This window comes from Aquila chrysaetos, chromosome 17 (assembly GCF_900496995.4).
Source record: "Aquila chrysaetos chrysaetos chromosome 17, bAquChr1.4, whole genome shotgun sequence".
Lineage (NCBI taxonomy): Eukaryota > Metazoa > Chordata > Aves > Accipitriformes > Accipitridae > Aquila > Aquila chrysaetos.
The window spans coordinates 12465110-12479188 of record NC_044020.1 but is presented as its reverse complement, the minus strand read 5'-3'; the positions used below and the strand labels follow the sequence as shown (position 1 = coordinate 12479188).

General features: G+C 51.6%; 1 protein-coding gene across 1 annotated transcript in view; it reads right to left on the bottom strand.

Annotated features, from left to right (window-relative positions):
- The window catches only part of B4GALNT3 (beta-1,4-N-acetyl-galactosaminyltransferase 3), a 70224-nt gene that overhangs the window by 12289 nt on the left and 43856 nt on the right, over positions 1-14079 (bottom strand). Inside the window, exons 4-12 of the mRNA XM_030041386.2 lie at positions 7647-7742; positions 7037-7127; positions 6040-6140; positions 5611-5678; positions 4979-5057; positions 4490-4556; positions 2555-2698; positions 2033-2142; positions 1029-1129 (exon numbers count right to left, since the gene is read on the bottom strand). Coding sequence (XP_029897246.1) covers positions 1029-1129; positions 2033-2142; positions 2555-2698; positions 4490-4556; positions 4979-5057; positions 5611-5678; positions 6040-6140; positions 7037-7127; positions 7647-7742 — 857 coding nt within the window. The remainder of the gene's footprint in view (positions 1-1028; positions 1130-2032; positions 2143-2554; positions 2699-4489; positions 4557-4978; positions 5058-5610; positions 5679-6039; positions 6141-7036; positions 7128-7646; positions 7743-14079) is intronic.

Below are 14079 nucleotides of genomic sequence, written 5' to 3'. Positions count from 1 at the left end.
TCCCAATATAAGTACCCTGAAACACTGCTTTACCCTCCCTTACTGCTCCTTAAAGCTCACTTATGATGTAGTGCTCATAAATGCAAGTCATCATTCTGCAAAAGTGGCTCAGGCAGGTAATTGCAATGACCTCCCTCTCTGTTCTCTCATACCACCACTGTCTGTATGCTGTCCTCATATGTCTGTGCTTCAAGCTTTTGGGAGGGATTTCCAGGACTGCTTCCCTCCATGTGTGCTTGATGCCAAGCAAAATGGGCCCACAGTTCCTAAATCCTGTCACAATACAAATGAATTGTGAAGGCAATAAACCTGGGTGGCACCTTCCAGCCCATGGCAGCCACCTTCTCCACCTTACACTATGAACCCCAGCCCCAGGAGTTCCCTCCCAAACCTACAATACGCTCTGTTGTTCCAGCCCTCAAAACAGTCCTGTAGGGAGGAATAAGATCCTGCGCACAGGGAGGCCACCATCAGTTATCTCACCGGAAAAGTGACTCTCCTTATCCTGCAAAAAAAGTCCTCTTGAATGGAGGGGGGTCCTCACACAAGGTGTCTGCCTGTGGCAGGAGGGAGCGTGCAAGTGGCGGTTCCCTTGCAGGGCCACTGCTGGGAGCCAGACCCTAGTGACGATGAATGACATGCATTTATTCCCCCAGAGAGATGCCTGGTGGTGAGCATGATTTGGCTTTCACAGCGATAGCCATCAGGAGGCTCCAGCTGCTGGCAGGTAAAGTTTGCTGGAAATGCACTCCCTGATGTAGCGGAACAAACACACTCTGACCCAGCTTCCAGGTTAATAGAGCAAGAAAAGCAGTGGCATTTTCCCCCTGAGACCTAAACATATTTTCACTTAAAGGGAGCATAGGTTATTGAAAGAAACTATAAATGCTTTCATGTTTTGCAGGACTTAGGGGATCTTTAAGAATTAAGAGAGTCCTACAGAAGTGAATATGAAATTCCACCCCAATTCCAGCCTTTAAACCATGTCCTCACTCCCTGCTAGTAAATCTGCATTTGGGGCATCCTACCTTTCCAAGTAATAAGGGTTTTCCTGATAGAAGCATTTGTTGTCTTTCTCCATGTGGCTCAGGCGGCTGTAATCATTTGGGTAAACAAAGGATAAATGAACCTGGGAAGAAGGGAGGAAAATAAAGTAAAACCCTCATAAATCCAGATACCACTCACAAGGTGGCCCAGACACAGTTGCAGGGTGACCGGCCCTTTTGAGAGGAAGCAGGGGTTGCTCACTAACTATTTGCCTCTCCAAGGCACCCAGCAGCAGGCTGTGAGAATGGAAAACAGAAGAAAGTGTGCTGGGATGTGTGTACAGGTGGGCCTTTTTCTCTCTCTCTCGGCGTCTGTCTATCTCTGTAACTGTCCTATAGCAGAGTGAGAATTAGCTGGGAGAGAGGTGGGCAAGTCCTCCTGAAGAGATGCAGGGGATCACAGGAGCCCACAAAGTGTGTGTGGGGACCACCATGCAAGGCTGAGGAAGCCGGGGCCACCCGGGATGTGAGTCCCCCAGGGAGCGTAGGCTTGCACTGACATCCAGGGAGGCAAACTGTGCTGGTGACCCATCCCCAGCAGACCTCAGAGTCTGCTCTGCTATGCAGGGGATTAATCCCTGCTATGTTGCATGCCCCTCAAATGTGAGCTACCCCTCAAGACCAGTTTTAAGCTTGTCAGGGCTTTAGTAGTCCACACAGACTACAGTTCACCTCATGGAGAATAAAATCCTCGGCCCTTTTGAGGCTCCGTGTGAAGGCAAGCTCAGCTCTTTGGTTTGAGGTCCGAGGGGCTCTGTAAGACACGCACACTTGTACCCCAGTGAGACCTATGAGCAGTGAGTAGCACCCATCTCCCTTTTCTTGGTGTTGCCCTTTGGCACGTACTGGGATGCACAGACTTGAACAGCAGATGGTCAAATCTGCCCAGGAGCTTCAGATTGGTGGAGGGACCATGGTTAATGGCGTCTCCCTCCTTCCTCCTTGCATTCCCCTAGGCAAGTATCTGCTCAAGGAATAAAACTTACAAACTGGAGTCCCTGGTAGCGCTGCAGAGGAAATCCATTCACCAGGTAGCTGGGCTTGTACGAGCAGTCCGGCAAGGCTCGGCGCACACGAGACTTGCTGAGCAGAGGCACTAAGAAGAAACATGTAAGCGAGTGTTGCTGGAGGAGCCTTGCTTGCAACCGATGCACCAGCTTAGCTACTTCTGTGCCTGGTTTCTCTTTATCCATGTGAAATACTAACAGATACATAAAGCAAACTATCTTGCACAGCTTACCTCTTTACATTGCTCTACAGCACTTACACTAAAATATTACACCCAGGGATGTTGTGGAAGCTGGATGCCAAGAAAGAGGAGCTGGGTTTAGTCTGTGCTTTGTCTCCTACAGTGGCTTATATTGTATGCTGCCCCTCTCCTCTGCACTGGGGAGAAAAAAGCGTGGCCTTTGATAACCGTGGTGTAGGAGGACAATCTTTCTCGGCTGTGCTACTGCACGTGCTGTGACAGGCTGCAGCTACCTTCTCAACTGCTTTGCAAGTCTTACCTTTGTAAAGAGTGTCCCGGGGGTCAGGCTTCAACATGTCAGCTGGGTGTGCCTTGCTGCCTGAGCTGTCAGCAGGCCGGCTTGTGTGACTGGCCAATGTCTGTGGGATATGTCCAACCTCATCCATCTTTAAAAGCGTCTCATCTAGAAACCAGAGAGAGAATGGAAGGGGGAGGAAGGGCTAATTCATCCCTTGGCCCCAAAAATGCCCTTCCCCAGTGTCAGCCCTTTCCAAATGGCATTACATTCATGGCACTAACACTGTCTCTGGCATAGCAATGCCTAAATGGTGCTGATCAGGAGCTTCACCACAAAGACACTGTGGGAAGCAAAGGCTTTGACTCAGAAAACTGGAAATACAGAAGCTTTGGGGTAGGAACATGGCTATCACTGAAAGCAAACAAACACAGTGATGAGTAATGGAGGAAAATGACCTCCTGCCTTTGACACACCAGCAGTGATGAGCTAAAGAAGCCCCATGCTGGCAGGAATTACTGGACGCATCTGAATTATTAGCATTAAATTTATTTTAAAAGGAGATAGAAAAGATGAAAGGGAGGAGAAAATTGAGGAGTGGAGCTTTCTCCTGTGCTTGAAAAGGAGCAGGACCCTGGGGTGAGGCCTTCCGTGGCTGAGGGGGATGATGCTCCAGCAGGGGAATGCAGACCCACAGTAAGCCAGGAGCAACGGGAAGCTTAAATTGAAGACTGGGTATTGGTTACATTTTGTCTTGGGTGCCACTGCCAGAGGACTTTGTGTCTCCACGGATCTCACTCTGAGATGAGGGGAACTGAATAAATATCCAGGAGGGAAAGGCAACATGCTGCCAAGGGCACTGGGGTTACTGTTAGCAACTTTTGGGTACTGAATAACATGGGAACCCAGAAGGAATGGGATGACGTGATACAGCCAAAGGCTGATATGGAGGAAGGAAACACTGTATGGGTAGAAGATGCCAGATAAAGATGAGACTGCAGCACTGTGCCCAACCATGAAGGAATATTCTGGGATGTGAGTCTTCGCTTCTACTGGGAATTAATAAGAAGAAAAGAGCAGAAGGAAAAAGGATGGGGACAGAAGACCTAACGGAAAGCCTAGTCCTGGCCAAATGGCAGGTTTCAGAGAATACAGCAACAGGTTGCAATTCAAGACACAACAAGCAGATGTCTCGATTACATCAGGGAGCCTTCCATGGGCAAAAGTGTTGGTATGGAAAAAAGCCCAGAGATGTTGGAAGGCAACAGTGGTAGATATGGAAAGGGGGAATGCTGGCAGAGGAAAGCGATACTGACAAAGCTAGATAAGGGTAAACGGGACTAAGGAGCTCCTTAACTGATAAAGGCATCACTTGATGTGCTAAGAAGGGTTTACAAAACAGGAGGGACTGGGCTGATGTACTTGCTGCAATCCAGCAGCAACTTGAAAAGACTTGAGGCTGATATAGAAGAAAGCAGCATCACCCGATATCGCTAGTGTATCCCATTGTGTCCAGCACCCAGAGTGAAGTCTCCTGGAAGTGCTACAGCTGCCCCTTCTCCCCAGTCATGTCCAACTGCCAGCGCACAACCCCAGCTCCCAAGTTACGGGCCTCATGTTCCCCCTAGCTCTCTGCATCTGCAGGAGGCAACCTCCATCCCATGTTACTCTCACATCTGGAACAGTTCTCACCCTTGCAGACTCTCCTCTCTGCCCTCCCTTACTGCCTCTAGATTTCCCTGAAATAATGTTCCAATCCTACTTCCAATTCTCCTATATTTAGTAATAAGTCACACTCTTGTCCAGAGGTCTCTCTCCTGACCTGTCTCCACTTCTTTCTTGTAATGATCTGTACGCATGGTATTTGCCTGGCTAGACTATGATTCATGGTGAAACACCGCTGATACGTTTTGGAAGAATGGGGAGGTGCTCAGGGAAACCTGTAGTGAAGATACTTACTAGCAAAAAGGGAGAGGTATTGGGAGTCAATGACTTTGAACTTCGCTTCTGGGTCATTCAGTCTCCACTGGAACAGAGAAACACATTAAAATGAAGCGCTTATGGAGTTAAACAAGCCTGAACAAAAGGAACAGGCACAAGACGTTTTTTCACCAGATGGGCTCGCAGCTTCCTCTTTCTCCTTACTATGACCAAGTTTACCTAGCAGCAAGACTGGGAATGAGCTGAGATCCCTCAGGACACATCCAAAGCAGGAAAGGACAAAGAGCTGCAACAGAGACTGGAGAGGGCAGAACTATCCCAAGCAAACAGAGGAAAGGGTCCTGACGTGTTCAGGACTATCCCACATAGAATTAGGTAAGGGCTCTGGAAGGGATTAGATACATCTCATGCAAAGCTGGAGCTTGGGAAAGGGGGGAAATCATTACAAATGTCATTCCCATGCTCTGTGGGGACACATATACAGCACAACTATTTGCACAGACTCACTGCTACTTCCACATGGTCTGTTCCTCTGTCATCCTGCTTGTGCAGCACCTCAAAATAGTACCTGCCTGCAGCTGACAACCTGTGAAGAACAACGTGTCTGTCACCAAGAGCATTAAGGAACATTTCTTAGCTTGTCAGCAGACAATCAGTGGAGAGCAACCACACCCATGAAACAACCTAATTCTCAGGGTGAGCAGGGTTAGGACTGCCAAGAAAATCCAGATGCTGACAGTGAGATAGGTAGCTTCCCTTGTGCACCTGGAGCGCTCCAGACCCTTCTCAGTTAATTCTGAATAAATCCCTTTCAGTCTTGCCTTCTGGGTTTTGGCCTCTGGGAAACCCAGCCAGTTCCAAGGCAGGAAGCTCAGGATACAGTTCATATAGAGGAGTCTGGATCTGCTGGTGGCTGCTTCCTCCAGGGAAGAAAAATTCAGTGTTACATTCCTGCAGTAATCAGCAAAGCAACTGGCACAGGTGTGGATGTGTCACTTCAGCTCTGGCAACACGCCAGAGTAATCCCTTTCTCTATATTGCTAAATTCTTCAGAACAAGCCTGGGTTCGTTTTCCTTGTCCTTGTGATTTCCTGGCCACGTGCAGAGGTGGCTGGGAGTGAGGGGCTCTGCTCACTCACCTCACCATCTTTGACTGCTGGCTGTGAAATTTCCCAAACTCCCCTGGTGCGGTCCACTCCTTCCCTGTCTGTGAAGAGACAGAAAATGCTCCAGTTAAGATGAGTTTCTTCCCTAGTTACTGCACTGCGAGTGATGAAGAGGGAAAATTGAGCTACTCCTCCTGGTAAGTTGTCTGTGAGATCCATAACCTGTGGACAGATTTACGTAAGTCCCTTAATCATGAACATGGGGCTCCCAACAGCACTGCCAATATGTAACTGGCTTAAGGTGTGTCGTGTCACACCCATCTGGCATCTGTGGTGGTGTTGCTGTAGTTGGGCAGGAAAAGAAACTTGGGTAGTCCAAGGAAGCATGTAAGACAGGAAGGTCTCCATCCCCACAGAAACTTTAAAGCCTTGATGGAAGAAGCCATGCAGCATGCACTGTACCTTGCCTACACTGGCCAGCAGCTGGAGACCAGAGGTCTTTTCATCTGGACTCAGCCAGAACTCAGCATTGTCATCCGCAGCAATGGCAAACTGAAACTCCCCTGTCAAGAGATGGAGGGAGTAAGTAGGGCTCTGTGGTAAGGGCTTGTGCACAGCATGGATTCTGCTCCTCTAAAATGATGTTTTTACCCTTTTTCCTGGTAAGACCATACCTTCCCTTTTTATATTACCACCCCCACCCCTTTGAACCTCTCTGAACTCTCTAACTCTGCTGTGATTGAAAACAAAACTTTACAGATGCAACTGGTTCACTATCCCTCCTGCATTGGCTTCACCTGACATCTAACCTGGAAAGCTAAGAAGTCCATGCAAAGTCTTCCTGCCTCCCCTTTTGTTTCCAGAGAAAATTTTTGTGTGACAAGCTGTGTTTGGATGGACGAATATGCACGTGGAGCCACGAAGGGAGACAGAGGGGCTTCAGTCTCACTGTTCTGGCCGGGGTTACAGGGATGGCAGCTGTGGTCCAGGGGACCATGAGATGTGGGTGAGTGCTAGCAGGCTGCTCCGGGCAGAAGCATGCAGCTGGGCAATACAGATGTCAGCTGCTGTCGATGGTATTCATGCACCCAGGGAGCAGCAGGAACGTAAATGATGTCATGTACAGTTCTGTGCATGCAAGGGAGGGAGGAAAAGCTCAGGGACTGCTCGTGCCCACGTACACACCATGGGGCTGTGCATTCACCACAGCATTGTTTTCTATCTAACACTTCCCATCTGTTTTCTTCTGTGCTTTTCCTTTCCACCCTACAGGGGAGGCAGATGTGTTTCACCCACGCCAAGGCCACGGCCAGTCACACACACCTAGCTGGGACACCCACTTAAGGGACCTGGCGTTGGGCTTGCTGGGGTGAGGGCACCAGTGTTCAGCACCAGGAGGGGAGGGAGAGGCAGGTGAGAGAAGACACGAGCAGCGGCACAGCAGCCTCAGAGCCCTCACCATCAGTGAAAGGATGCAGGTAGCCAAATATCCGGAGACCATAGTTGGTCCATTTTGGGGACACAGCCAGCTTCTTCAGTGTAGTTCGCGTCTGAAGTGGAAGAAGAAAAAAATAATAAAAATAATTAGATGTGACAGGAACGAGGAGGGCACAAGAACCCTGGGACAGGTGGGCAGAGGAAAGTATGAGGTTTGCTCTGGGAGAAGGATGGGGCATGATGTGTGACAGAGGCAGCAGGATAGAGCAGGCCAGATGAGAGACAAACTGGAGCAAGTGCTGCTGCAGAGGAGAGAGCTGCATAGGGGATGCTGGTGAGATGGTGGGGACAGGACATGGCATTCACTAGCCACTTGGAGGGAGAGCACCAAATACAGGGCTCCTTCACCCCATGTCTGAGGCCTGACAGGCCAGCATGGGTGAAACGAGCCTCCCCTGTGCAGCAGAAGAGCTGCCACTGCTGAACCCTTGTGAAAGCTTCCTGCTCCTGCAGCAGGAGGACGGAGGAGGTGAGGGAGAAGGAGAGGGGCAGGATGTGAAGGGAGCAGGGGCGACCCAGCTGGGAAGCAGAGCTTGGAAGCATGGGACAGAGGGTGTCTCGGTCTTACTCACGTGGGGAAAGAAGGGGAAGTGGAGGTTTTTCCTGAGCTGCTCAGTGGAGCTGCCGCACCAGTCCTCGAACACGTGCAGATTGGCCTGGCCCTGGAACTGGGAGGCAGAAGGAGGGCACCATGAATTGCTGCATCCCTCCCCCGTGTCCCTCCCCTGTTCTGCCAACCTCGGCCACGGTCCCTGGCACTGGAGCGCTTGTGAGAGTGAAGGAAGATGCTGCTTCTGCAACAGGCTGGTCTGCAGGAGGCATGGGCCCAGATCCCTGTTTCTCATCCACTGAGGGTTTGGGGTTGGTGCAGGTGACAATCTAAATGGCATCAAGGGAACCGCAATAATGCCCAGGACATCTCAGTTAAGTGGCTAGGGTTCACTCCATATTGCTCCAATAAGGAGGTGTTTAACCAGAGGGCTGTGCTCTGAGGCCATGGTGTGGGACACGCTGCAGGGTGGCAATGGCCCCCCATGATCCAGAAAAGAGAGTGTAGGGTCTTATGTCCTCCAAGAAGGTGTGTTGGACTCCCTCACCATTTCAGGGCTAGTTTCCTGTCCCAAGGAAGAGGGGACACCCTAGGGAGGGGAGACAGTAGATCCCCTTCTCAAAGCACGTCTGCAAGGTAAAGCTCGGGGACAGGGAGACAAAGGCTCAGCTGGGTGGGGAGCAGCAGCACAGGTGGGTCAGTGGGCAGCATGGCCTCTGTGTGCCTGCAGAGACACAGAGACGCTGGGGGGAGCAGGGGTCCCCTCCCAGACAGTGTAGGAGGTATGCAGTGTGGGTACAGGTGGCTGTCCCTGCTACCCAGCCAGCCCCACTGGGAGAGGCTGTCAGTGCCCAGCGGAGACCTGGAGCACAGGTTTGCTGGGAAAAGCTTGCTGGCTGCTGTGGAATTTCAGCGATACGCTCCTCAAGGGACAGACTTTCTTTTTGTCAGAGCCGTTCAGAAAGGAGGAGCTGGCTGTCCCCCAGCAAAGTCCAAGCTCTCTGCCTGCAACCAGTGAAGCTGGATGCTGAAAACCCTCCTCGCAGGACCTGCATCCAACAGCAGAGAATAAATAAGCTGGAGACGGTAGAAGCTACCTTAGATGGGGAAATGCTGAAGAAAGGAATAGGTTGCCTTGGGACTGGGGAGGTTTTGCCACGGCTGTCTTGCCTATATAAGGGCTGTGCAAGCAGGGCTGGGGAAACTGCCTGAACAGCACCCAAATGTCTACAGATGGCAGCAGATTCTTAGTTTTCGCTGGGGAGTCTCTAGTGGGGCTGAAGCAGCATGGTGGAGGAGGGCCCAACCCCTCCATGCACTCCTGGCAGAGAAACCGCTTCACAGTTATTTTTCCCAGGATAGCGGGTTGGAGTTTCGTTTTGTAAGAAACCGTAGCTTGAAGGAAGGACGCAGAGCAGACTTGGCCTGACACCAGCTTATGCAGTAATGCTCCTTGCAAGCTGTGGGCTTTAGAGATGCACGTGGAAACCGTCTCTGTGTGCCAGGCAAAACACATTCACAACCACTGCTGTTCTTGAGTGGTCTCTCATCAGCCCTCTCTCACTGGTGTCCGCACTGCCAGGGCTTGACTGATGTCTGCAAGCCCGTGTCATCCCCCACTACTATCTCATCTTCTTTCCTCCTCTGCTGACATCCTTCAGCCTGAATTCTGCCCATCAGGCAACACGAAAAGCAGCGAGACAAAGTAGATGTAATTCCCCAGAGTGATGCCGCACAAAATCAGAGAGGAACTACACAGAGGGCTTGGGGCAATGGGTGCAGCCAAGAAAAACCTGGGACTCTGCAGGAGCTTGTGATACAAATAAATCACTGCAAGCGTGACAAACAGTGAACTGGAACATAATTGCTGGGCAGTCCCATGCCCCTTGGCCAAATCCAGGTTCACACCCAAGGGTCTTACACAACTTTCCTCAGCCAAATCAAATAATGACAATTGCTGTTTCTTGTTGAACGTGAAGTGAGGTGAACAGGCTGGGCTCCCACAGCGAGTCACTGCCAGAAACTGAGTCTTATGGCAGTCTGCTGCTATTCACAAGTGATGCTGGTTTTTCTTCTTAGAGAATTGTCGGCACACTGCAGATAGCAGGCTCAGATCTCTATCAAATGTAGCACAACACTCCCACACCGTGGAGAGGCTGGTGCTGCAGTCCCCTCCTGGCAAAGACAGACCCAGGGGATGCTCCTGAGGCTCAGAACTGCAATGGAGCTGGGCTGGCTTTGGCATGGGGTAACCCAAATGCCAAACCAGATCTTTATGAGGTAAGTCCAAAAGAGTGGCTAGACTTGCTAAAATGTTTGCAGAGGAAACTTGACCAGTCCCATTCTAATACAATACTTTACTGCAGAGTTTGGCAGTATTAGAGAGAGGGTAGCCTACTAAAAAATAAGGCAGACACCACTGTACTAGGTGCTCCACCAATGCTGTAAGAGATGGTCCTTGAGATTTCTAGCCTGACACCCCTGTCTCCAAAGTCTTTACAAAGCCACCTGAGAGGAGATTCTGGCAGGAGCTAATGAGATCGCTTTGCTTCCCTGCACTCACAGCTATTAGAAATAATTAACTGGTAGATAGTAAGCATTTCTTGCATGCAGTTTCAGAGTCTTTTCTAAAGCAACAGATTTTCTCCTGAGCTACAGCAGCCTAACTTACTCTTTGCTTCCTCTGGAAGGGAAAAGAAGAACATTATTGACAGATAAGTGCTGGCTGCTCAAAGCGCTGCTCTGGGACTGAAAACTGAGCTAAGCTTTAAATTTAGGCCCCCACAAGTCATAAGTGCAGCAGCTGTTTTGAAACCCTATCACCTCTGGCCCTCCAGCTCAACTCATGGCTGTCCATTGCAGGCAGCTGAGAAATTCCTACATTTGCTATTTGGGTCTCCTCTATAACATGCAGTAAAAATCTCCTGCTTGGGGCTTTTGCAGATTGCAGCAATAGAAAAATGGCACCATCATTCCCAATTCACGCACACAGCTCCTGAGAAATATCGATGGACTTTCTAAAACATGGCTACTAAGTTTGACTTCCCAGCTTGGAACTACCTTGCCCTGGTTTTCAAAGGGCTGGAAATTTAGGACCTGGTAAGCAACAAGTTCCCCTTCTCCCCTTAAACACATCTGCTTTGAAAGTTTTGGATAGACTGCTTTGGCCAGAACCAGGAATAGAAGCCAAGGGTCTGGGCTTTCAACGGGAGCTAGTATTACGTGGTCTGTGCTTTCCCATTTAGAGGGCTCCGCTTGCCCCTTGGCTCCCTCCCCGTCCCAACGCCACCTCCCAGTTGCTTACCTCCACCCTGCTGAAATAGCAGCATTGCAAGAACTCAGCTGGGATCCAAAATGGGCACAGGTCATGCACCAAGGGCACCGTCAGCACAGCACGAGTATGCCCAGGAGCATGCATGCAAGAGCGGTTCTTCCCAAGGAAGTCTGGGCAGGCTGATACCCTCCCCGAGCACAATGCCACAGGCAAAAAGTGACAGCGCTGCCCGAGGGACGGGAGAGCTGAACCTTAACAAGTGCAGGAAGGCGAGAGCTTGGACAGGCCCTTGCTTTGGTCAGCCTCCGTGGCTTCGAGAGTGCGGCTAGGCTCGAAGCCCCAGCACCGACCCTTCCCACTGAGTGTGCTGAATTAACACCCGCCTGCAGCCCTGGCTTTGTGTTAAGAGACTTTGGTATTTCCGCTTCCTTCTAGCGAGGAATTTTAGATTATCAGCCCCTCCTAGGAAAACAGACCATAAAGGAGGATCAGGAGCACAGACCTCTCTTCCTAGCCCAAACCCTATCGTGTCAAAAGCACCCGGGGGGGTGGCACCACACACCCAGCGGCTCCTGGTGAGCAAGGAGCCCCAGGAAGAAAGGCAAAGCAGTAGCAGAGGCTGGACCAAGCAGCAAAGCTGGGAGGATTGCAGCAGCAGAGACACAACCTCCCACACTGTAACTGGAGCAGGATGGAGAAGAGAGGTCTTTCCTAATATAATCCCGGGCGGCTTTGGCATCACGGAGGCAAATCAGCTGCATGCAGCCCGGGGAGTGCACAGTGCTGGGGATGATAAACGGGGCACAGAGAGGGCCTGAGCCAGGGAAGAAAGGCGACATTGTGCTGCCAACTCGAAACTCCTGAGTTTGTAAGACTCTTCTGTCTTTGCAGAGCAGCCGCGGCCCCTCCTCCTGCCTGGCCCCGCTCCCCTGACTGGGTGACATTCAGCAGCCAGCAGCTGGGCTTCGCTGCAAGCTCTGCCGGGCTGGGCACTTGCAGGAATCCATCAAGACAAGTTAGCCACAAAGCCTCACTGTTCCACTGAGCCCTGACACCTGACGGGCACGAGCGGGCGAGGAAGGGACACGGGCGAGGACAGAGCGAGCAGCAATAGCTTTGTCTTTTAGTCCTCTAAAGAAAGGATGCTTCCTCTTAGGGCAGGTTTGGTAGCAGGAGGATGCCCTAGCACAACGCTCTGGTTTCGTGCTGCACCTATGCACCTATACAGGTGCTGCCTGCAAGGGGCTGTGCTCCTGGATGTCCCTCACACCTCCTTCCAGTGAGAAGGAAGTCCTGAGGCTGCACAGATATGAAGCAGGGGGAACGTTTTAAATGCCCCCCAGCGCTGCCCAGACCTTTCTCCTCTCAGAGCTGAACAGAGGCTTTTGCAGAAGTAAATGAGAACGATCAGGCTAACCAGGCACATTTCTGAAAATCCTCCCCCCACACCTACAGCAGTGCCAAATGGTGACACGGTCCCACAGCGCAGGTTCACCCTGGCGATAGCCAGACACCTTTCTGAATTAATGAAACAAAACGACCCACATCTCTCCAGCCTGAGGAGGCAGTGGGTGATGCTGGGAGCTGGAAGACTTTGCTCTGGTGCCTGGAAGGGACAATGAGGGTCAGGAACATGTGCACAAGCACCTTGAGGAACTCAGGAGTGAGGCTGAACCCTGCTTTCCCCCATACGCAGGGTATAACTTCATTAGGGATTTTCTATGCGCACACTTTCCCACCACATTATCCAGGGCTGAAGACTTAAACCACTGATTTCATCTCCTGAAACTGAAAGAGGAAAATTGAAACCTGTCCTTTTTTGGCCATGCTGGCTGCCAGCTCACCCTACAACCCTGTTAATTATTTACGTTTGTCAGGAATATACCTCTCTATTCAAACAAAGCCCAGCTCCCTGACCTGTGGGAGGCAACCTGCTGCCCTTTGCCCCAGGAATCAGGCTGCAATTAAGTTCTTAGAGATGCTGCAGGGAGGGCACAATGGGATCATAGATGCTGGGTAATTAATTTGGGCAGAATTACAGAAAAACTTAATCCCCAGGCTAGGAGAAATTTCAGCTGGTGGTTAAGAGGACAGCAAGCAGCTCTATACAGAGCGGTGCCTGTGGATCCCTCTCCATCTCCTGCAGTTGGTACTGGTGAACCGCTGGCCTCTGTTTGCAGTCAGGATGGTTCTCCTGACCCTCTGGGTACAGACAGTGCCACAGCAAGGGCAGGAAATTTTGCCTTATAGAGACAAAGAGAAAACTAGTGAAGGAGGCAGGTGCTTCACAGGAGCAGCGTTAGAGAGCAGGGCTGATGGGGGAGAATGGCAGGGCGTGTGAGTGGGGCAAGGCCACCCAAACCAGCTCCCCAGTCTGGTATCTGTACACCCTGGGACTCAAACTCTTCTCATGGCGCATCTGCCACACACCACCTGACACAGTGCATGGCCCCACGGACTTGGACACCCACAAACTCCCAGTGCAGCCAGTCTGAGGTAACAGCCCTACTACCTGGCAGAGCTCTTCTCCCCAACAGGGAGCAGTGCAGGACAAGGCAGGAGGCACGCAGCACCTTTCCAGGCCTGCGGCTATCCCGTACAGCGCACCTCAAGTCCTACCCTCGGCCAGAACACTTCTCCGCTCGCTCCCCCCTTGGGAGCACCACAGCGGGGCGGCAGGTTTGCAGGCTGGTGGGTGCCCTGCCCAGCGCCGTGGCACACAGGGATGTGAAGTCGCCCCACCAGCAAAGCAGAGGGCTTTGCAGATCAGCCCGGTGCTAAACACATACCTTCACCCAAGCCACAGCGAGTACCCACCAGTTGCATTTCTAACCCAGTAGAGGCTCATTGCGCACCACAGCCGGCAGGTTTCAAGACTAACATGCTTTTGAGAAATCACCACAGAGGGGATCAGAGACACCAGGCAAAGCCTCAGAGAAGCGGCAGGGATGCCACGCAGAGCCTGTACTGCCCGGTGCCGTGGGAGAAGGGAGCACTAAATGCTCCCAGTCATCTCTGTGCGCAGCAGCAGCCCTGGCCCTGAAGTTCCGCTGGCTCTTTGCCAGCAGCTGCTCATCTGGGAGGCAGCCCTGCCTGCATGCTGCCTGCAGGGCCCTGCGGCCGGAGGAAGCCTCCAGGCTCCAGCTGGGACCGGCACTCACCAGAGCTGATGCAGCAGAAC